Source organism: Pipistrellus hanaki (genome assembly GCF_964339955.1).
Source record: "Pipistrellus hanaki genome assembly, chromosome: 11".
NCBI lineage: Eukaryota > Metazoa > Chordata > Mammalia > Chiroptera > Vespertilionidae > Pipistrellus > Pipistrellus hanaki.
Window position 1 is genome coordinate 2,250,184 of NC_140513.1, and position 22,493 is coordinate 2,272,676.

The 22,493-nt window shown below is 65.3% G+C and overlaps 1 protein-coding gene across 3 annotated transcripts in view; it reads right to left on the reverse strand.

Moving 5' to 3' along the window:
• Positions 1 to 22,493, reverse strand: part of NTNG2 (netrin G2) — a 41,144-nt gene that overhangs the window by 16,311 nt on the left and 2,340 nt on the right. For 2 of the 3 annotated variants that reach the window (XM_084898654.1, XM_084898655.1), the window contains exons 2-3: positions 19,918 to 20,602; positions 1,599 to 2,242 (exon numbers count right to left, since the gene is read on the reverse strand). In XM_084898654.1, the coding sequence (XP_084754780.1) occupies positions 1,599 to 2,242; positions 19,918 to 20,130 (857 nt within the window). In that variant the 5' untranslated portion in view covers positions 20,131 to 20,602. Of the gene's footprint in view, positions 1 to 1,598; positions 2,243 to 19,917; positions 20,603 to 20,812; positions 20,938 to 22,493 lie in introns of all 3 variants that reach the window. The other variant, XM_084898656.1, reaches the window with a different exon arrangement.

Here is a 22,493-nt window from a genome sequence, read left to right on the forward strand (position 1 = left end):
CCACACGCAGGTCCCAGGGAAGTGAACCGCACACAGCTGACAGCAAGGGCCCCGCAGCCTCTGCTGGCCCCGCCCGCCCGCCCGCCCGCCCGCCCCCAGGGGCCACGGGAGCTCCGGCCTCTCCTCCCGCACCCACAGGCCGTCCCGCCTGAGCAGCTGCTCGCCGAGGACCCTTCAGGAGGAGGAGGGACCGCCGGTGAGTGAGTTTTTACAAGACGGGGTGAGACGCCGCCCCCACACGCACACTGCAGGCCCCTCAGCAGCACCTGCTCCAGAGCGCAGTGGGCGAGGCCCGGGTGCTGCCCCCACTCCCTCCGCCCTCCTCGCCCGCACGGGCTCTCAGTCCCGCCTTCCAGCGCCTGTCCAGCTCGTCGGCGCCGTCGTGTTCACCTCCGCTTATTTTACCCACAAACACGGTCAAACTTTGAGCACGTGCTGCGCGGGCCAGGCACGTACCTGTTCCTAGGAACCCGTTTAACTCTCACCCAATCCGAGAGGAGCATGATCTGATCCCCGCTCTGCAGGAAGGGAAACGGAGGCAGGAGGTCCTGGCCCCACAGCCGGGGGGCAGGCTGGGACCCAACCCGGGCTGGCTGGCTACCGGTCCACGCTCCTGCTGGTCACAGCCGGCTCCCAGCCTGGGTGCGCCCTGCACCAGGGGCTCAGGGAAGCACAGGCGGCCCCCCACCCCCGCCCCGTTCAGAGGCAGCAGGGCGGGAGTGGGTGCGTCTCCAGCAAGTTTCCCAGTGATGCTGACACTTCCTGGGGGAGCTGGGAGCAGCCAGAGCCAGGCTGGCCGTCCACACACCGCTTTCTAAGGAGAAGCTGGCCCTGCGCTGGCTCCTGGGGGACCTCGGGGCCTGGAATGCCGTGCACCGGGCCACGCCAGGCGGTTTGTGCCAATCGGGGGTACCTGGTGGGGCTCTGGGCACCAGTACCAGCTGTGCCTCTGGTCAGGGCCTGGCGGCCAAGGTCCAGCAGGGGCAGTGAGCCGTGCCCATGCGATCCAGCCCAGGCAGAAACCCTGACGCTAGGCTTGGGCGGGCTCTCCGGTCGGCAGTCTGAGCGTGTCCTTGCACATCCGTGCTGTGGAGCCGAGGGCTCTCCCACGGGGAGAGGACGCCGGCCCGCGGGGGACCCTGAGCCGCCCTCCGCCCGGGCCGCCCGGCTGCTCTCCTCGCCGCTCCTCGCCGTGAGCGAACTGTGGCCGTCACAGCTCTGCTGGGCTCTGGGCCCTCCTAGCAACCCTGGCTCTGAAGGCGGCCTCGGGGCCCCCAGACACAGCGCCCTGTTCCTGAATCATCACTGGACAGGAACAGAGCACCCCAACCGCCACGCACTGGGCGTGGGCCCCGGCACGGCCAGGCCCTCAGCCTCTCCGGTCTCCCAGGTCCGTGGGCAGCGGCAGCCTGGGCTCAATGGTCGATGCCTGTCACCCCCCACTCACCCCCACTACCCCCTGCCCCACCCTCCTGGAGGAGCCCCTGGAGGTAACATCCCGGCACCGGGCAGCACCCAGGAGCCAGGTCACGCCCGGGGACCACGCAGCCCCCCGGCGAGCCCCCCCCGCCCCCGCGGCCTCAGCTCCACGGCCTCACCTGCCGGTGACCTCCACGTTGGAGATGGCGTAGAAGTACTTGTACAGGTTCTCCCGCTGCACGTAGGTGCCGCCCAGCGCGGGCCGCAGCAGCCGCAGCCGCAGGTCGGTGAGCGTGAAGAAGTCCCGCAGGCCCTTGGCGCTCTCCAGCCGCGCGTACAGCTGGTCCATGTGGCGCAGGCCGGGGCCGGCGAAGATGGCGAAGCGCTCCCGCACCTCGAAGCGCACGTGCTTCTCCTTGCGGGCGCCGGCCCAGCGCGAGTACTCCTCCGTGCACAGCACGCGGTGCGCGCCCGCCGCCGCCAGGTCGCGGGCCCGGCGGGCGGGCATGCCGAAGGCCTCGGCGCAGTCCTCGGCGTAGAACTGCCAGGGCTGCCAGGTGCGGCCGTGGTCCAGGGACTTGTCCAGCACCATGGCGGTGGGCCGGCCGTACTCGAAGGTCACCACCACGTCGTCCGTGAGCTCCACGCTCTTGTTCCAGGACAGCGTGATGTTGGCCTCCAGCGGGCTGGGGTAGCGGCTCCAGGTGACGCTCTGCCAGTAGGTGGCCAGCCCCTCGTCCTCCCGGTCCAGCATGAGCCGCGGCGGGTGGGCCAGGTCCGGGTTGGAGGCATCACACTCGTTGCTGCACAGGTAGGGGTTCTCCTGCGGGGAGGGGGGAGGGGGCACGGTGGGCGCTGCAGCCTGGGGGGCCGGGGGGCCTCTGCCCAGCCCGGCCCCACGCGAGTCCAGGCACCGGCCAGAGGTCACAGGGCCCGGTCCTGTCCCGCATCCGGGCGCCAGGAAGCGCCCCCTGGGCCGGTGGTTTGAGCCCATTCCCCCGGAGCTCGTAGAGGCTGTTGCAAGGAGGCAGCCCCGGAAGCAGGCTCGCTCTATGTGGAGACCATCGGAGGTGGGTGTGGACCACCTCTCCACTGTCCCCGGCTCCCCCTGCTGGAGGATGGAGGGCTAACTCTTCAGCACACAGACCCCGGTGCCTGGAGCCCCATCCCCACCTGCTGGGCGCCACCCACTGAGCAGCCCGGCCTGCAAGCCCACTGCCCGCGCCTCTGAGCCTCTGCAGACGGCACTTTCTCCCCCGGACCTGCCCTCCGCTGTCTGCCTGCACAGCTCCTCTTTGAGCGCCTCCTCCCCGAGGTGTCTTCCTGGCCCTTTAACTTACCTCCGTGGCTGCCCCAGGCGCAGGGTGGAGGCCACTCACCGCACACGTTGGCTGAACTCGGCGCCAGGCCCTCGATCTCACGTACAAATTCAACTCCCTTCTCTCGGTCCACTTCCCACACCCCGCCTCCCGCCTCCACCTCCACCTCCACCTCCAGCTCCACCTCCCACCCCCACGCAGCACGGCCGCTGTCCTCACGTCCGGGAGGCAGCCTGGCCTCAGGGGAGCGGCCCTGCCCAGGTCCCGCGGGGGGAGCGGGAGCCACACCCCCTGATGGCACGGAGCGTGGTGGCCGCGCCTGTCCCTGGCAGAGCTGTGTGTCCGTCTCATGCGGAAGCTGGGCACCTGGGGGTGCTGAGTGTTTAGGGTTCCCCTCAAGGGGGTGCATCTTTGTGGCAAGTCAGTTCTAGGTCCTTGGCACGTGCCGGGCAGGCCCAGTGGGGGGCGCTGGTTAGCACTGCAGGCCCGGCCCCTCTGGCTTACAGTCCTCCCTCCCGGGGGTGGGGTGGGGGTGAGAGAGGCAGCTGGCGCCTGCTCCCCGCCCAGCCGGGCTCCCCTCCACGGCAGCTCAGATCCATCCCGCATCTGGCCGGCCCTGTGAGCGCATGCGGAGCCCAAATGCCGCCGGCACAGGCTGCCGGGGGCGGGGGGTGAGGGAGGGTGAGGGGGGCACGGGCGGGTTTGAGGGCAGGGAGCGACCGGATGGGCTGTCACGGTGGGTCCATGACAGCGGGCCTTTGTCACAGCCACACCCGGGACCCCTGTGTGAACTGCGGTCAGCGAACAGGCACACGTTGTGGGTTCATCGTTGAAACAGACGCCCCCTGAGCCAGACGGGGAGGGGGGGCGGGGGCAGCGGGGAGCCCTCCGCTGTCCAGCTGAACAGTCCGAACGCCACATCTATTCATTAAGAGCCAAGCCTGTCACCGAGGCCGCAGCGCCGGCCCCTCGCGGCGTTCTGATGAATATTTCAGGCCTCCCCTCCCGTTCGCCTGGTGACGAGCGGCTTGGGTCTGAGACAAAGCTGCTCACTGAGAGCGAGCCATCCAGCCCCGGGCGGTGGGGGGCCAGGGGGAGTGAAGTGGGGCGCCCTCTCCAGGGGGCTGAGCGCTCACCCCCACCACAGCCTCAGGACCCCACTGTGACCCCTCGAGGGGAGGACCAGGCCCTGGGCCCAGACTCCAGGGGGCGGCTGGCCTGGGTCCGCCGAGGCAGCTCCCTCAAAGCGCGCTTGACCAAAACGGCTGTCCTTGGCCGGCCCCCCCCGGGCTGCCCTGTCCACCCCACCCTCCAGCCCAGGGACTCACAGGGGCCGAAGGGGTTCCCTCCTGAGTCCAACCCCTCGGTGGGCACAGGGGAAACTGAGGCCTGGCCTCCTCGTGCGTGGGCTGTGCTCTGGGCTCCGCCGGCTCCTGTCCTGGACGGTCTCGGAGTCCGGCACGCTGGCAACCTTACCTGAGACATCCCCCTGGAGTGGAGCTCCCTGGGGCTCCAGCTGGGGGACCCTGAGCCCGGCTTCTGGCTGAGCGGCGCCCCCTGTGGGAGCACCCTGACCGCCAGGGGGCAGCTCCTGCGTTGAGCGTCTGCCCCCGGTGGTCAGTGCGCATCATAGCGACCGGTCATTCTGGTCGTTCCGCCATCACGGTCACCGGGCTTTTATTATTTAGATTGTTGTTACGTGACTTAGTTGTTAATATAATTAGTAGATTAATATTCATAAATCTCATTGAATGTTGCTATGATTCTTGTCAACCTCAGCTCCGGGAGTCCCCACACCCCCTCTGTTTACCTTGGTCCTTCTTTGTCCCGGGCCTCCCGCCCCTCACCGGGCCCGGCCTCCTGGCGGTGCCCATGGGGGGGGGGAGGGGAACACGGGGTCCCTCCCCCCCAGCCTCCAGGCCTATCACCGGGAAGACTGACACAGCCGGTCCTGGCAGAGGACAGGGGCTCCGACCCCGCTGCGGCCGGGCTGCCCTCTCCTGCGGGTCGGCTGCCCCCGCCCGATGCCAGCCCGCGAAGCAGATGGTCAGAAACTAATGAATCAGCCGTCCCTGCCCGCCGGCTGCCGAGCGGCCTCACAGCAGCGAGCACAACAGATAAATCCCAGGCGTCGCCAGCCACAGTCCCTCCCGCTGTGTTTCCTCCTCCCTCCGCCCTCGGCTCGGGATCCCACTTAACCGTTTAGGCGCGGAGCGTGGCCCGGCCGCAGGGCTGGAGCGCTGGGCCGGACTGCGGAGCGGCCGGGTGGCCGGGTCCTCCTCGCGCCTCCGCTGACAGCGCCCGGGAGGCCGGGCGGGGCCAGCGCCTCCGCTTCCCGGGAGGGCAGGTTGCATCAGGAAGCAGCCGGCGCAAAGAAGCGGCCCCACAGGGAGAAGGTTCCGGAAGCTCGAGGCACAGCTCTCGCCTTTCAGAATGGCCCCGGAGCCAACCTCTGATACCGGAAGCAGCGACCGTTTCTTTAGACCGTTCACCAGCCGATAAAACACACGTCCTGCCCCGGCGGAGGGCGGGGACCGGCTCCGGGGAAACGCCAGGCAGCACGTTCCGTGCGCTCAGGGGCCTGTGTGCCACCCCCTCGGACCCGGAACCCGGAGCCCGGAGCAGGAAAGGAAACGGCTTTGGGTCCGGAAGCCCAGGCCGGGTCCCAGCACTGTCCCCGGAGCTGTGTGTCTGCCTCTGAGTCTCCCTCGTCCAGCACCGGCGAGAGGCTGTCTGGTGCCCAGGGAGGGCCCGCTGGGCGGTGATGAGCAGCCGCTTCGCCTGGGCTGCTGCCGGGCGGATGTGACGACCATGGCATCATGATGGCACCACGTGCCAGGCCCTCCTGCCGCCTCTGGCCGCCCCCGGCGCCCACAGCGAGCCCCCCGAGGGGGCCGAGCAGAGCCGCCCTCTCCTCCTCAGGCTGCAGACACGCCGGGCATGGGAAGCCCGCCCCCGCGCTCCCGGCTCTGCAGGCCCCGGTCAGCCTGTGAGCGCCGCTGCGGGCGAGGGGCAGGGCCGGGCCTGGGGCCGGGCACCAGCCGGACGCCAGCCCCCGAGCCCGGGCGGGAACAAGCCTCCACGTGGACAAGGGCAAGGTGGGGAGAGACCACACACCGGGAGGGCCTCCGCGGCTCCTGTCTGCGGTGTTTCCCCTGCAAAGGCTGGGGGGGAGGGGGGGGGGCCGGGCTGCAAACACAGCAGACGAGCTGCCGGCACAATAGGCGATGGAGGCGGAAAGCCACTGCCAGTGGGACGGGGCGTCCCGGGAGGTCTGGCTGGCCAGCCCTCCGGCCTCCTGACCGAGGAGCCAGGGGAGGGGGTCACTGGTCCTGTGAGGTCTGGGGAAGAGGAGCACCCCCTCCCCGCTCCATGCCATGCTCCTGCGATGCCCACAGCCCAGAGCGCTGCCACCAGGTGTGGGCCCCCAGGGAGACCATTGCAGCGACCTTCGACCTTTGGAACCCGGCCCTGCAGCCTCCGCTGGGGCTGGAGGTATCTGCGGAGGAGCACCTGGGAGGGGGCCAGCGCCCAGATGGGGGGACGGAGGGGAGGCTGGGCGCCCAGCTCCCTCGGGCTGAGCAGGCGCAGCGGAGCACAGTGCAGGGAGGACGACAAGGCAGGTGCTGGGTGCCCTCCGCCGGGCAGGGCGCCCCGGGTTTGGGGAAACTCTTGGGGCCTGGGCGCCTGCAGACCTGTGAGCGCCTGACCACTGCCCTGGAGTGAGGGTGTAGGCTGTCCCCAAATCCAGGTGTGACCCTGAGCTGTGCCCACTCCGTGCCTCAGTTTCCCCATTCATGAAACATGGAGCCCTGACAGGGACACCCCAAAGTCTAAGTGCCTCAGTCCCCAGGCCACTCAGTAGAGGGGAGCAGAGCAGCCGGGGCCGGGGAATTCTCCCCACAAACCTTCTCCTACTGATGGTAAGACAAGATGCCGAGGGAAATGATGATTAGCCAAGCGGAATGGCGATTCTGTTGGGAGGGCATTCCAATCCCAGATGCCCTGCCAGGCTCTGTGGCTTCGTCTCTACCTCTCCTCCCTCCCTTCCCTTTCCCCTTCTCCCTCTCTGTCTCTCTCTCCCCGCTCCGCCCCCCCGCCCCCCCCCTTCATTGATTCCTGCTCGCTGCCTCTAAGGCCCTCCCGCCCAGCCCACCGCTCCCCTTCCCGTTGGAGCTGAAGCGAAGGCCCCGAGGCCTCTCAGGGCGGAGCACGGAGCACGGCGGCTGGGACTCTGCCACTCCGGAGCTCCCTCAGCGGGGAGGACCAGGAGCCAGGCCAGGCGTCTTCCAGGGACTCCTCTGGCCCAGGAGAGCCTCTGGCAGCCGCAGCTCGGCCCCAGCCCACCCAGCACCCCGACCCCGACCCCGACCCTGACCCACCGCCTGGGCACCTCAGACCCAGAATCTCCGTGGCCTCCAGCCCGTCTGACCTGGCTGCGCTGGAAGGAAGTGAAGCCTCCACGCTGCCCCGGTCTCCACGTTGTGGGGAGCCAGGGGGCCTTCTTCCAGAACCTTCTGCCGGAGACTGGACCCCAGGACAGCGGGAGCCGGGCCACCCTCGCCCCGCCCCGCCCCCCAGCTGTGTTCGCCCAGTGGGTGCTGAGCCAGGGCCTCCACCATGGGTTGGGGGGAGGGTTTGCTGAGCGCCCACTCGGCGCCCTTCCGAGCCCACCCCACCGAGTCCCACTGCCCTGCGGCCTGAGGGCGGTCCCGCCTGGCGCCACCAGGGGGCTGTGCAGAGGAGCGGGGAGCAGCCCCAACTCTGGCTCGCCCAACAGAGGAGCCCGCCTTCCCCACGCCCTTCGACCTGGGGGGCGGGGCTAGCAGGGGAGCAAGGTCAGGGGCAAGGACACCAAACCCTGCTGCCTGGCTCCCCTGCAGCCAGCGGCAGAGGGGGAGGGGCGGCTGGTGCTGCCCGGCTCCGGGGAGAGAAGGTGGCTCTCCAGAAACCCACGTTTGACTCTTAAAAAGGGAGAGGGTGGTCTGCTTTCCCTGGCAGAGGCGGCCTCTCCCCTCAGCCGGCTTCTGGGAAAGGCTGGGGAGGGAAAGGCTTTCCTGCGGGTCCCTGCGCCCTCCCCCGGCCCCTCCCCTGTGCCAGTCACTGACCAGATGCGCGGGCATCCGCCTGGAGGAGGAGTGACTCCCTCTCCATCCCCCCCGCCAATGCAGGGGAGCTCATCACCACAAACACCGGGCATGCGGGTTTGGTAGAGTCTGGTTCACCCGTCTTTTCTTTGCTCTCAGCGCCTTCCTTTCCGGTGGCCTGTTTGCCCTGGGTGTGCTGTCCATGTTTCTAACGGGTTAGAAAAACTGGGGCCCTCCCCACTCCTCCCCACCAGGAGCCCTGCTCCTCCCCCAGGGCCTCCCACCTCCCAGCCTCACCCTGTCCACCCAGGAGCCGGCCTGAAAGCAGCTGCCCGCTCCCCCCACCCCCCGCCTCTGCTTCCCCTTCCTGCCCACCCTGCCCACCTCCACCCCTCGAGGCTCCCACCGGAACAGCTCACCGCTTCCATTTAACATACAGCTTTAAAAATAATATAAGTAGCCCGGCCAGCGTGCAGCAGTGGTTGTGCATCAACCTATGACCCAGGAGGTCACGGCTTGATCCCCGCTCAGGGCACAGGCCCGGGTTGTGGCTCCATCCCCAGTGGGGGGCATGCAGGAGGCAGCCGATCGGTGATTCTTGCTCATCATTGATGTTTCTATCTCTCCCCCTCCCTCTCCCTTCCTCTCTGAAATCAATACAAACATATTGTTTAAAAAAAAAAAAAAGTAATAAGGAGAGAGGGAAGAATGAAGGAGTGAAAGAAAGAGAAAGTGGGGCAGGGCGGGGACAGGGGCAGAGGGGGGGGAAGGAAGTGGGTCCGAGGCCCAGCCAAGCGCGTTATTGATCAGGACTCAGAAACTGCTTAGCGCGGGGAAAGGCGGCCGCTCTCTAAAAGCCTGTGCGAGCGAGGCGTCCGCAAGGCAGGCAGCTTCCCGGGGAGGCCTGCTCTGCTGACATAAATATTTTATCAGGAGGAGAGACGCCGAGCTCTGGTTTAAACGCTGGGGTGGAGGTGGGGCGGCGGGCAGGGCAGAGGGGCCCCTGGGCTCTGGCAAAGCCCCCACTCAGGGCAGCTGCCTGCCCCAGGCCCCTGGGCCTGTGCAGCCCCCCCCCTTCCCCCGCCCTCTGTCCAGGCACCTTGGCTTTCTCACTGACCAGCAGAGCAATGGGGGCCCCTGGGTCTGGAGAGAGGCCCGGGATGACGCCCCTGGAAGGGGAGGGCCAGAGGGAGTGAGGCCACAGCTGCCTTTGCTCTGTCCACCCGCTGCCCGCCCCTCAGGCACACCTCAGGGCCCGCGCTGGGACCCGCATAGGCGTGCTGGCCATTCTGCAGGGCCGTTCTGCTGGCCAACTGAGACGGTGTTCATTCACGCTGGGCCTGGGAGAGGCAGGGACAGAACCCGGAGGGGAGCTGGCGGGGAAGTCCCGGAGGGCTCCCTGGGGGAGGCGAGCTCTCAGGAGGCCGGGAGGGCCGGAGTGGACGGGTGGAGAGGGCTGGCCACGCTGTGAGGAGTCCCCGCATCCAGGGACCACTCAGAGGCCAGGCCAGACACGCAATGAGCTGCAGGGAGAGGGTCTGTGCTCTGGCGAGGCCAGCAGCTGGCGGGCGGGGGCAGGAGATGGGCCCGGGGAGAGGCCTGGGGCAGCGCAGACCTGACATTTAGCAGCTGCAGGAAGGCCGCCCAGGCCAGCCAGCCTCCTTCCAGGAAGAGGCTAGGAATCCGGGGACAAAGGGAGCCAGGCCCCAGAGCCGGAGCCGGAGCCAGGATGGAAGGGAGGGTTCCGAGCACAAACCCCGCCTCTGGTCTTTGGATTTAAGCACCAGCACGCTCCAGGCTGGGAGGGACTGTGCTTCCCGGGAAGCCTGCGTGCGGCTCTCAGCTGCGCCCGGAGCCTAATAAATGCCGAAGCCCAGCTCCCCCGGACCCTGCGGCAGCCTGGGCTCCGCGGTGCAGCCACAGAGCACGCACGTGGGCGGGGCCTGGCCCAGCCTGAGTCCCCGCCGCCTTCTCCAGGGCCCTGAAAAGAGACAGCCACACCATCACCCCCTTCCTACTAAGGAGACACCCCGTACTGAGTTCTCACGCGAGACTCGCCTGGGGGTGCCCTGGGCCAACCACCGAGCCGACCACGGCTTCCTGGGGGGCTCCAGGGGCAGCAAGGGTCCCTGCGATGGACAGTCTCCATCTTGGGGGCACCTGGCCTCCCAGCCCTCTCCTACCCCTCCTGGTTGCCAGGCCCGTCCCCTAGGCTGAGTGGCAGCTACATCCCTGGGGCCCCAAGTGGGAGGCTGCCCGTGCCAGGCAGACGGCTCTCCCCCCCGCTGCCCGCTCCGTTCTATCTTTAGGTCCATTATTGTCCGTTGGTGGGTGTGTCCCCCCCCCCCTCCTTGCCCAGAAAAGCAGATCAGGTTCCCCGGGCACAGGCCTTCCCTGCAGCTGGTGCGTGGGAGCCAGCACGGGGCCAGGCGGACGTGAGGAAGTGCCCAGCGTGTCCCCCAGGGCAGCCCTCCCCGCCCCCCCTCCTGCTCAGGACGCGCTGGGAGGAGGTACGCTCACCCAGCACACACGGCCATGCACATGCATACACGCGCACGCATACACGCGCACACACATACACACGCACACACACCAGCCTGTCTGTCAGGCGTTTTCGGAGACAGTGTCACCTGCAGCCTGGTTACGGGGGGCTGGGCTTGGGCAGCCTGGGGTGTTGGTGCCAGGCTCCTCCACTTAGAAGCTGTGTGCCTTTGGGCAAGTGGCTTACCCTCTCTGAACCTCAGGTTCCTCACATCAAACGGGTATAAATACGGGATCTACCACACGTGTTAACACCTCTGAGGGTTCAATGAGCTGGTTAGGTCCGGGCTTGGTATACAGGAGGCACTCAATAAATGGAAGCCGGTGCTGGTCGGAGGAGGAAGAGGAAGGCGTGGCATCAAGGAAATCCTGACTGCCCTGGCCGGTGTGGCTCAGTGGATAGTGTTGGTCCCGGGTTCGATTCCAGTCAAGGGCATGTACCACGGTTGTGGGTTCTAACCCTGGCCCCATGAGGGCACCTGGAGGAAGCCACCCAGTCGATGTGTCTCTCACCCATTGATGTTTCTCTCTCCCTCCCTCCACTCTCTCTAAACATCAATGGAAAAGTATCCTCAGGTGAGGAGTAACAAAAAAATGAATTAATTGATTTATTAATTAAAGAAAAGGAGCAAATCCTCAGACAGTAATGGGGCCAATCAGCTATGAGAAGACAGAACCGGGGTTTCCTGAGCTCCAAGGCTCCGGAGGGGCCGGGGCCCCACAGGTGAGCTGGGAGCCCGGCAAGTGTGTGTAGCTCTGCACTGTACACACGTATATGTATGTGTATGTTTCTGTGCATGTGTATACATGTGCAGGTATGCCTGTGTGTGTACACGTGTGTGAGTGCTCATTGTTCTAGGAAAAGCACACGGATTCTCAAAAGGGCTGTGACCTCCGAAGGTGGAGCCCTGCTCGGGGGGTCGCTCCCCTGCCTTTGTCCAGGTCTCCGGGCGCCCTGAGTCATGCCCGTCCCCCCTCCGTCCCGGAGCCTGAAAGTCCGAAAGCGGGGTACACCGGGAAAGCGGGGGCTGGAAGGTGACTGCTCAGACCCCCCGTCACAGCCGAAATCTATATCCCAAAGGGGGTTGAGACACCACCGTCACCAGCTCCTGGCAGCCCATCCAGTGGGGAGCCTGGTCCCCAGAGCCGGCCCCAGCCCATGCCAGCCCGGCGCTGTGGGCAAGGGTTTGGTTGGCACCAGGCTGGGGACAGGGACAGGGACAGGGTCAGGGACAGCAGGCCCTTGCCCAGCTGCTGCTCCTGCTGCTGCCGCTGCCTCCGCTATCTCTTGATCCCGCAGAGGGAGGGCCCATCCTGAACCCACAGTCCGGGGGCTCCTGTGGGGAGCGGCCCCGCGCCCCGGCCCTCACTGGCCTCCTGTTCACCTTCACCAGCACCGGCCGCTGCTCGTGTTTCATTTCCTTCCATTTCCCCGGTCGATGCTTGGAGTCAGGCGGACAAATGACTCAGCGGCAGGAGGGAGCTGGATGAGGGACTGCGGGGTCCCAACGGTCCCCGAGCTCCAGGACAAACTGCAGGGGGGCCGGGGGGCGCGGCTGGGGGACCCAGGCCTTGGGACCGTCCCTCTCCCAGGAGGGGGTGCGCTAGGAGCCCAGGCTGAGGGCTGGACGGACCCACGAACATGGACCCGTGTCATTCCTTTCCACGGAGACCCTGAGAGGAGATGGCCGCTCTGTCATTGCACCCCGAGATCATGGGCCCCCTCTCCCCGCCCTCAGAACAGCCAAAGGGCTTGTGTGTATAGAACGGGGAGGGGGGCAGTGGTCGAGGCTCTGAGGGTGTCACTGCTGCAAACCCTGGTGACCCCTCCCCGCTCTGAGCGCCACCCCGTCCTGGCACCGCCTGAGTGTGAAGACGCACCAGACCCCGAAAGCGCAAGGTGTGCCCCCTGGCCCCTCTCCCTGCGGCTCCTGGCGGAGGGCTGGGGCCGGACCCCCATGCACCCACAGCTGCCATGGGGGGGGGGCATCGCGGGCGCTGACCATCTGACCGCGCTGGGACCCCTAACGCTCGGCCACCATCCCGCCTCACCGTCCGCCCAGCCCTCAGCACGGGCACAGCAGGAGAACGGTGTGCGGGCTGGGCCTGGTCAGCTCTGAGCAGCGCCCCGTCCCCAGAGGCCTGGCACTGAGCTCAGCTGAGCAAACAAGCCTCAGCTGTGGCCACGCCCCCCCATGCGGCTTTCAGACCGCACCCCACTTCCCCCCAACCCCATCCCCGCACCCCGCTTCCTCCCACGTGTCCCTGTGAGGGCGCCTCCCCAGGCTCCAGTCCACTCTTTCGTGTTGTTGTTGTTTTGGGTTTTTAAAAAAATATTTTTATTGATTTCAGAGAAGGAAGGGGAGAGAGAGAAACCTCAATGATGAGAGAGAATCATCGATCGGCTGCCTTCTGCACGTCCCCTAGTGGGAATTGAGCCCTAGCACATGCCCTTGACCGGAATCGAACCCAGGACCGTTTGGTCCGCAGGCCGATGCTCTATCCACTATCACTCTGCACTGGGGTCCCCTATGTGGTCTGTTTGTGAGCAAGGCAAACCCTCAAATCCCAGAACGTATCTGGCCACCTGATACTCAGGATCCGGTTAGTCTAGCCCCGTGGTCAGCAAACTGCGGCTCGAGAGCCACACATGGCTCTTTGGCCCCTTGAGTGTGGCTCTTCCACAAACTACCACGGCCTGGGCGAGTCTACTTTGAAGAAGTGGCGTTAGAAGAAGTTTTAAGTTTAAAAAACGTGGCTCTCCAAAGCAATTTCCATCGTTGTGCTGTTGGTATTTGGCTCTGCTGACTACTGAGTTTGCCGACCACGGGGCTAGCCAACCCCCAGGGCCGCCTAGCTGAGAAAGCCCGAGGCTGGGCGGCCGGGCCTGGCGTGCCCGCGGCAAGGAGGCTGCAGGCCTGGCACCACTCGCTCTGCTCTCACACGCCGCCCCCCGCCGGCTGCTGGCGTGAGCTCAGGGAACAAGAAACACATTTTCATATATTTCAGCAAATCTGCTGCTGAGGAGAAACAAACCAGAACCGCAAACCAAAGCCCAGCGGGACCGGTGTCCGCCTCCTCTGCCACCTCCCACTCTCCGGGCCCCTCCAGGACGAGGCCCGGTCCCCTCGGGGGCCACGGGGTCGGCACGGTCCCACCGGGAGCGCAGGGGCCGGGGCCGGGGGCTGCGTGATGGGGACGGAGCGGCAGCCACAGCCGGTTCTGGGGCGGCCGCCTGGGGGTGAGGGCGAGAGGTGCAGCTTGGAGCAGCCCTGTGAGCCTGCCAGCTCTGTGCCAGCCTGGGCTCAAGGTCTTCCAGACCCCAGCCTGTCGGCGGGTCCCTCCCCCCGTCTGTGCGGCCTACCTCCAGGCTCTAGAGATTGGCTATGAGCCCACGGAGGAAGGTTGACCCATTTGGGGGCCTTCGGAAGCCTCAGTTTGTTCATCCATCAAATGGCACAGTAACATCCCCACCCCCACAGGTGTACCGGGTGTAAGGGCTGGGAGAGCTTTCAGGGACCCAGCAGGGGAGTGTTTGTCCTCGTCACCCGTGCCCTCTCCCTCACACCACTTCACCTGCCCTCCCCATCGCTCCTCTTACCCTCCCGCCCCTCACGCCACCCCGCTGCCCAGCCTGGACCACAGCCCACGCGCCTGTCCCCCACGGGACACCACTGGCCCTCCGGACCATCCTCAGTCTGTATTCTCTGCTTTTCCTCCTCCTCTCGTCTTTCAAGCTAAGCCCTAGGACGGACAGTAAATCCCCTTTCTGGAAGGTTCATCCGGTGCCAGGCCCCCGCTGAGGCCTTTTCATGCTTGTCTCGTCGCGTTTGCACAAGCTGCCTCCTTCCACCTGCCCGCATCAGCCCCGTTGTCAGATGAGCAAAGCAAGGCTCAGAGCCGCAGGGCCTTATCCGGGCGCCTCACCCAGCGGCGGGAAAAGGAGGAGCCCCTTTGCGGCACCCCTAGTCCTCGTCCGCCGGGTGCAGCCGCCCGCCTGCCCCTCGCCCACCCCTCTCGTCACCCGTGGGGGCAGAGGCAGCTGAGGAGACACACGCTCGGGAGGAGAAAGTGCAAACACACCAGCAGTCAGGGCTGGGGATGCAGACAAAGGAAGACGAGCCTGCGGACGGCGGGGCTACGTTAACTGCAAAGTTCTAGGGCCTCTAAGTCTTTTTTTTTTTTTTTTTAAATATATATTTTATTGATTTTTTTACAGAGAGGAAGGGAGAGGGAGAGAGAGCTAGAAACATCAATGAAAAAGAAACATCGATCAGCTGCTTCCTGCACATCCCCCACTGGGGATGTGCCCGCAACCAAGGTACATGCCCTTGACTGGAATCGAACCTGGGACCTTTCAGTCAAGGGCTGATGCTCTATCCATTGAGCCACACCGGTTTCAGCGGCCTCAAAGTCTTTGGCTCTTTGGAAAGATGCCCCCTCCAGCCCCTTTCCCTCCCTGCCTGCCCCCCTTGCTCCAGTTGCACTGCCCCCTCCCCTCCCCGCAGGAGGTCTGGACCCAAACCCACTCTCTTAAGGGGCAAGGATCGCGCTCAGGTGTCCCCAGACCTCTCAGCACCTGTCTGCTGTGGGGGAGGAGCCGTCCCCGTGCACTGAGGTGTCACACGTGGGACTCCTGGTGTCATCTGATCACAGTGCCCACAGAGCAGGGACTCCGGGGCAGAGAAGCAGACTCAGCACTGATCTCTCCTCCTCCGAGAAGCCTTCCTGGGTTACACCGCCCTTCTACCCACCCATCCTGAGCACTGACCGAACCAGGAGGGCGGGAGGTGAAGCTGAACCCTGCCTTTGAGGAGCTCGCAATCCAGGAAGGAAGCAAACAGCAGGCGAGTAATAGCTCACGTGAACTGAGCACCCACTGCCTGCCCGGTGCTGCTCGGGACAGGCCGGGGTGTGTGTGTGTGTGTGTGTGTGTGTGTGTGTGTGTGTTCTATCCACTGCCTGCCAGGTGCTGCTCGGGACAATCCGGGGTGTGTGTGTGTGTGTGTGTGTGTGTGTTCTATCAACAGCTCTGGTGTGAGGAAGTAAGGCTCAGAGAGGTCAGCCTCATGTCAAAGGTCACACAGCCCGGGATGCTAACCTCTACCTCTGTGCCCTCGGGGCCCAAACTCCTACCCAAAGGGCCGCCTCTGTGAGAACAGTGACGGGAGGTGCCCAGGTGGGGTGCGCTCACCCCCCTGCGCTGGGGGTTGGGGAGCCCGGGCACAGGTGATGCGGGTACACAGGGAGCCCGGGCACAGGTGATGCGGGTACACGGGGAGCCTGGGCGGGCACAGGTGATGCGGGTACACGGGGAGCCCGGGCACAGGTGATGCGGGTACACGGGGAGCCCAGGCACAGGTGATGCGGGTACACGGGGAGCCCGGGCACAGGTGATGCGGGTACACGGGGAGCCCGGGCACAGGTCATGCGGGTACATGGGGAGCCCGGGCACAGGTCATCCGGGTACACGGGGAGCCCGGGCACAGGTGATGCGGGTACACGGGGAGCCCGGGCACAGGTGATGCGGGTACACGGGAGCCCGGGCACAGGTGATGCGGGTACACGGGGAGCCTGGGCGGGCACAGGTGATGCGGGTACACGGGGAGCCCGGGCACAGGTGATGCGGGTACACGGGGAGCCCGGGCACAGGTGATGCGGGTACATGGGGGAGCCTCAGAAGCGAGGAAGCACCGGAAGGCGGAGGTGAAGGAGACAGGCCAGGAGGGGAAATGGCGGGAGGGGAGCCTTCATCTCTAACGTCCATTTCGTGTCTCTCGTTGCTGACTTGGATTTGCAAGAGTTATCTCCCTTTTCCTCCCAACTCCTGCCTGATGTGAGGTCAGACCTCAGGTCTAGGACTGGGGAGGGGCGCCAGAGGGAGGAAGGGAGGTTGGGAGGGAGCAGGCAGGAGGGAGGGAGGCTGTGAGGGAGGGAAGCTGAGAGGGAGGGTGCCCCCACTGGCCAGGGGGAGCACGGGGAGGGGGCTGGTCACCTCACTGTCTGAGCGCGGAGGTCGCGCAGGAGGTGGGGCACCACGTGGTGCTCAATGTCACGGTGGGGAGGGACGTGAGGCCGCCAAGGCCCACCTGGCCCCTGCGTTAACCAGCTGAGCAGACCCCTGGGCCCGGGGGAAGGATGAGGGCCCAGGGCTCTGCATCCGGGTAAACTGAGGCAAGAGAAGGGAAAGCAGGGGTTGAGGGAGGTGTGTGCTTAGAGATGTGCTGTCATGGCTTCCCCGTCCACCAGACCAAGCCTCTGTGTGCTAGCGCCCTCACACGCCGTGCAAGGCCATCCGTGTCCCCGTGGGAGGAGCAGGACTGTCGAGATTGGGTGAATGAGCCCGGCCCGTGTGGCCCAGGGGTTGAACGTTGACCTACGAACCGGGAGGTCACGCCCGGATGGTGGGTTTGATCCCCAGTAGGGGGCAGCAGGAGGCAGCCGACCGATGTTTCTCTCATCGATGTTTCTCTCTCTATCTCTCTCTCTGCCTCTCTGAAATCATTAGAAACTATTAGACAAAAGCCTGGCTGGGTGGAAGTAGGAAGCCTCACAGGGGATCAGAGCGTACGCCCTCCATGCGCAGGAGGTGTCCTGAGAGAGGAGGCTGGTGGGTAGGGCGCAGCCACCACTGTCCCTTATCGCAGATGGGGAAACGGAGGCTCCGGCAGTTTCAGACTCGCCCCAGGTCACCACGCCCGAGTGGAGTGCCAAAGCCGGGATGCGGGCCCCATGTGTCCCCCCCCCCCTCCTGGGCCCCAGGCCGGGCTGGAGTGAGGGCTGGGGGCGTCTCCTCCCCGGCAGCCTGGTTGAAACCTCGCCTCGCCCGAGAGCCCTCGGCGGGCCGCGCGCCCTATTAATTCTCATTGTGCACTTAGAGCCACAGGCTTCTGTTTACTCATTTATCTTGGTCTTCCTGCTCCCTCCCCTCCTCACCGGCTGGAATTTACAATGCGGTTCTCAGGGGGCTTTGCTGAAGGACAAAGCCTGGGCGGAGAGGGTCTGCACCCTGAACCTTGAAAAGAGCAGCCGCCCCTGCCCTCCCTCCCCCCTTCACTCTCAGGGTGCTCTGGGGCTCAGGCTCCTGGTGGCTGGATGTTGGGACAGCCCAGCACCCGCTGCAGGGGGGCTGCCTGGGAAGAGGGACCCGCTGGGCCATGGCTGGGTTAAGGGGGCAGGGGGCCGCCTGGCTGTCATTGGGGCGCCCCCTGGTGGTCGGTTAACAGCCCCTGCTGGGCTGGAGGGGTTGGAGCTGCCTGCTCTGACTCTGGAAATGCTCCTGGCAGGAGTGAGGCAAAGAAAAAAAGACAGGGAAGCCGCCAAGGGCATAACAACAACAATGGAAGCAAATAACAGTACCGCACCCTGAGCACCTACCGGGTGCCAGCACTGCACCCTGGGCACACGGCGGGCTGCGTCCTTGCCCAGCACCATGGCACAGCAGGAGCCCTCAGTGGGGAGAGGGGAGAGCCAGCCGCCGGGGGGGTGGGTTCCCAGCTGCCTCCCAGCCCCAGTGACCTTGGCAGGATTTAGGTAAAACCTCTAATCCCTGGACTGGGATTAGGACGGGGCCTGTGCCACCGTGTCCGAGAGACAGCAGGCCCTGCTGGAGGAGCTGCAATCAGCCAGGGGGTGTGGGGGGTGGAATCCATCTAGGGGGACCCTCCTCCCTGCAGAGGCCAGGCCCCTGCCCAAGGCAGCCTGCCCTCCACCCAACGTGGCAGCGTCCCCACCCTCCTGGGCTGCACGTCTGTCACCAAAGACAGAGTCGCCGGCCGCCTGGCACGAAGCAGCTACGTCCATCAGACCGGAGGCGAGACACCAAGGACCCGTGAGGAGAGGGTGCTGAGCGCCCTTCTCCTCCCCTGCCTCCTCCCTCATCCCAGGAGGAAAGCGGGGGCCAGAAGCCTCTTCCCAAGCCCAGGGCTCCAGGGCACCTGCCTGGACTCAGGCTGCTGGGCCTCAGGACTGTGGGGGTGACCGGCCACCCGGGCAGCTGCGCTGGGCTCTCTGCGGAGGGCCGAGGTCCAGGGCCATGGGCACCCGGCCGCCTTGGCCAGGAGAGGCCGTGGGCTTGCAGGCGATGGTCATCCCCTCTCCTGCAGGCCTTGACCACAGCTGCTCCAGGGAATGACGACTGAGCGGCCTGCCCTCCCCCGCCAGCACTTTAAGGAAATGATTAATATTTAAGAGGAGAACTACGGTTAAGACTAATCCGAGAGGCAGAGGCTGACTGCCTGGGGAGCGTGCACAGAAGTCCCCACCTGAGCTGGGTGGGCAGCCAGCCTGGGGTGCGGACACGGAGCTGGGGTTCCCCCCGGCCTTGCCCCTGACCCTCAGGGACCAGCCTCCTTGCCAGTGCCGCTCTGGGGTCCCCAGTGCCCTGATCCCCACAGACGCTCCAGCCCCAGCTCCCAGCCTTCCCGCTGTCCCTCCTCCCCAGCCCAGCGCCGCCACAGTGACAGCTCATGACTTCACCACCGAGCGGGGACCGACCTGCCTGGCCGGCTGCCCTGGCAGACGACCGAAGCGTCCCCGGGGACCGAGGCTCTGCGGGAGCCTGGCAGGGACGCCAGCTCAGTCCAGCCATAAACCCAGAGATGGGGGGGCCCTCCCCAAGGACACAGAGGCAGCAGCCAGCCCGAGGCCGGTGCTGAGCCCTCCCGTGAGCTCCCGCGGCCTGGCCGCCCTGCCCGGCCCCTGCCAGGCCCCGGGCTTCCGGAGCAAGCCCAGCGGGAAGGCATTCTCAGACGGCGGTTCAGCTCAGTGACTTGGGGACCAGAATACTCCCTGGTGTGAGAGTGTGGGCCTCAGTTTCTCCATCTGTATGGTGAGAATGGCAACCGCTAACATCCCCTGTGCCAGACACTAGCCCGAGCACTTCACACATACAAAGTAGCGCACGCACGCATTCCTTCCAGTGACCGGAGTGTGCTATCCGTGTGCCCCTTTCACAGATGGGGGCATAGCCTGTGTAAATGACCCCTGCTATTATTACTGTTGTTGTAACGTTACCTGAGCACTGACATACCCTGTGGCACAGGGGATGGAATTGAAAAGGAGCCTCTGTCCTATCACAACCCTACCCCCCCTCCCCCCCCCGCAAAGTGCCAGCTGTGGGCGTGGCACACCCTGGCCTGGCTGCACTGCTTGCTGGATTGGATCAGGTGGGATAGGACGCTGGGAGGCTGAAGGGAGGGCAGCAGGTAGCCTTAATCACTGGCCCAGAATGCAGACTTCCTACCAGGGGGCGGGGCTTGTCTGGTGGGCGGGGCTTGTCTGGGAGGCTGGGTCTGTGACGACAATGGTTTTCCCAAGAGAAGAGGATCTAGCGGTCCCTGGGCAAGACCTCCCCGACCCCAGAGAATAAGTCACATGACCCCGGGGTCCTCAGGGCGGCCTTCGCTTTGGCACGTTTCCAAGGAGGGACAGACTCCAAACTGCGTTCAATCAACCTTTTCCCTCGGCCCCCCGCACCCTGCTCACCCATTCCCGGGTCCGTCCCTGACGCCCCATTGGCCGAGCGAGCAGAGCCCCGGGGGCTGACTTACGTGGGAGCAGAACCTCTCCGGGGGATCTCCGCACGTGATGCCCTTGGGCTCCACCTTCACCTTGACGTAGTCCTTCAGGCGCATTGCCTTGGGCTGGCAGGCGTAGAACTCCCAGGTGGGGCCCTCGTCCGAGGTCACCCAGGACTTGCAGATGTCATAGTCCCCGGCGGCCAGCGGGAGGCAGTGCAGGAGGAGAGCCAGCAGGCCCAGCATGGCTGCGCAGGCCGGGGGGCGCCCCGAGGGGCCCTGGAGCGGCGGCTGGGTCAGGGGGGACTGGAGGCCTCCGCATGGAAAGGCCGCATCTGCCGGGCGTGGAGGCGGCGGAGGCGGAGGTCCCGGCTCGGCGCAGCCCGGGAGCAGCGAGGAACTTGCTTTCCCCAAAGGCCGGGAGGAAAGCTCAGAGCCAGCGTTTCTCAGACTGCTGATGGGCAGATCCGACAGTGGCCCATCCCTCGGAGTCCTCCTGACCTTGGCATTCCACCTCTCCCGCAGGGGAACCTGATCAACAACGGAGGGCGCTCCGGCGGTGACAGCGGGTGGAAACGGGATAGGGAGGCAATCGGCGGGGACCTGGCAGGGGGCCGGCTCAGCGCACCTTTAGCTTCTGTCCTTCCAGCCAGTCCCGGGCTTTAAGAGGCCCTCCGTGTGCGATGTGCTTGCCACGCCTGCAAAACAGCCCGCTGGCCTGTGTAGAGATAAAACGGAATCAGGCGGTGGACGGTGCGCTGGGCACCCGGTCCCTCCGCGGGACTGGACGTGGCGTCTCAGGCCCGTGAAAGGGTTTCCTTTCATGTGAGTTGAAAGTGACCGCGGCTGTGCGGCTGGACTGGCACATAAAAAAGCGGCCGAGGTGCTAACCGGGGCGGTTATTTGGCGCTAACGGGGGCCGGCTGACCTTGGCCGGTAGCCATGGGCAACTTATTAGGAAGTTTCTGGGACTTCAGCTCCGTCTGTGCGGGGACTCGGGGTCTGGCTGGTCTCTCATTGTAAGAGGGAACGAGAGCTCATTAGCCACAACACCTGCAACAAATTAAACGGAGAGGAAGGGGGGACGGAGACGTAAAAGAACAAAAGCTTGCAAAGAATGAGGCTGCATTAGCGAGGCCTCCGGAGGAAACTGGGTTATTTTTATTAATGTCGGAGCTGCACATTATGGAAAAGGTGCTGCGTCTTCTCCTCCCAGGATGGGGGCGTCAGGCCGGCACAGGGGCCCTTGCTTGGGGTCGGCGACTCCCTAAAAAACGTCCCCAGCAGCCGAGAGTGAACGGTGGCTTTAAAATACCCTGGTGGACCAGTCAAAACGTCAGCGCCGAGATGGGACTGTCCCCCTAGCTGCCGATGGGCTGTGGGGACAGGTGGACCGAGGGCCCAGAGCGGGTCAGCGGGTGGAGCACACGCCGCCCCGCGCTCGGAGGCGGGCGTTGTGTGTCCCACACGAAGGAACGAGGGACGGGGAGGCTTGGACAGAAGTGACAGCACTGTCATTTGGATTTTCTGATCGAGGCCAACAGTTTGCAAACCATCCGTGGAGGGCCTGTTTATAAACGGATCCCTATTATGATTATGGCTTTCCTATTTTAAGCTCCTGGCAATTATCTTAAAAAGCCCAAATAGATGTGACTAATACGGATGTCCTATTGCGAAACACGCGAGCTGAGCCGGGTAATGTGCTGTGCTCCAGGCGGGGGGCAGATACATCACCGGGGGGAGTCCAGCCAGAAACAGGAGCCAACGGGGCAAAGGTCACCGCGGTGAGTCACAGCAGGGGCCCTGCGTTACTAAGGATCCCGTTCTAATGTCGGCAGTAATGGCAGCTAAGTCCCCCGAGGGCTACGGCAGGTGCGAGCCAGCCATGCTCCCCGACATCGCTCCAGCCACTGTACCCAGAGGGCCCCTGAGGGGTCAGCTGTTTCCACCAAACCCCATTCTCCTCCCAGACACAATGGCACTCCTGCCGGTGGGACACACTGGGAGGGCCGGCATGGTCCCCGGGGCCTGGCCACTCAGCAGCCAGCGCCCTGAGCTGGGCCGGTCGTAAATCTGAATTAAGGAGGCGGCCCCTGCCCGCGGCTGGGCTGGCTGGAGCCGCTCGATGGAGATGGATGAGGGGGAGGGGGCCGCGTTTTCCCGGCGCACCGCTGGCCGTTAAGAGAAACCTGCTATCGAGGCTGCCCGGCCTTGAATCCGCTCCTGGCTGGAAAACTCTCCGAGAGAACCCGCCTGGCGACTATTTTTACAACCCGAGAAACTGTAGTAAAAATAAAATAAGCGCGGCCTGCAAAGGTTTGGATGCTTCTACCCAAGTGAGCTTTGTGCCGCCCCGAAAACAGCGGGTCCCCAGTGAATCCTTCCAGCCCGGGTCCCAGCGGTTCCCTAACAGGTAGGGGCTCCCCGGACAGCGGGGGCTCCGGCTCCTGCACCTGCGGGACCAGCGGGGCGGGCGCTGGGTGGGCACTGGGGGGAGGGGGGGGCGGGCCAGGAGGCTGGGGCAGGCGGTGCCCGGGCCACTGGCACATCCAGTCCCGGCATGACAGTTCTGTTGGCTTCCTTGCCACGCATTCCCTGGAAAATGGGGC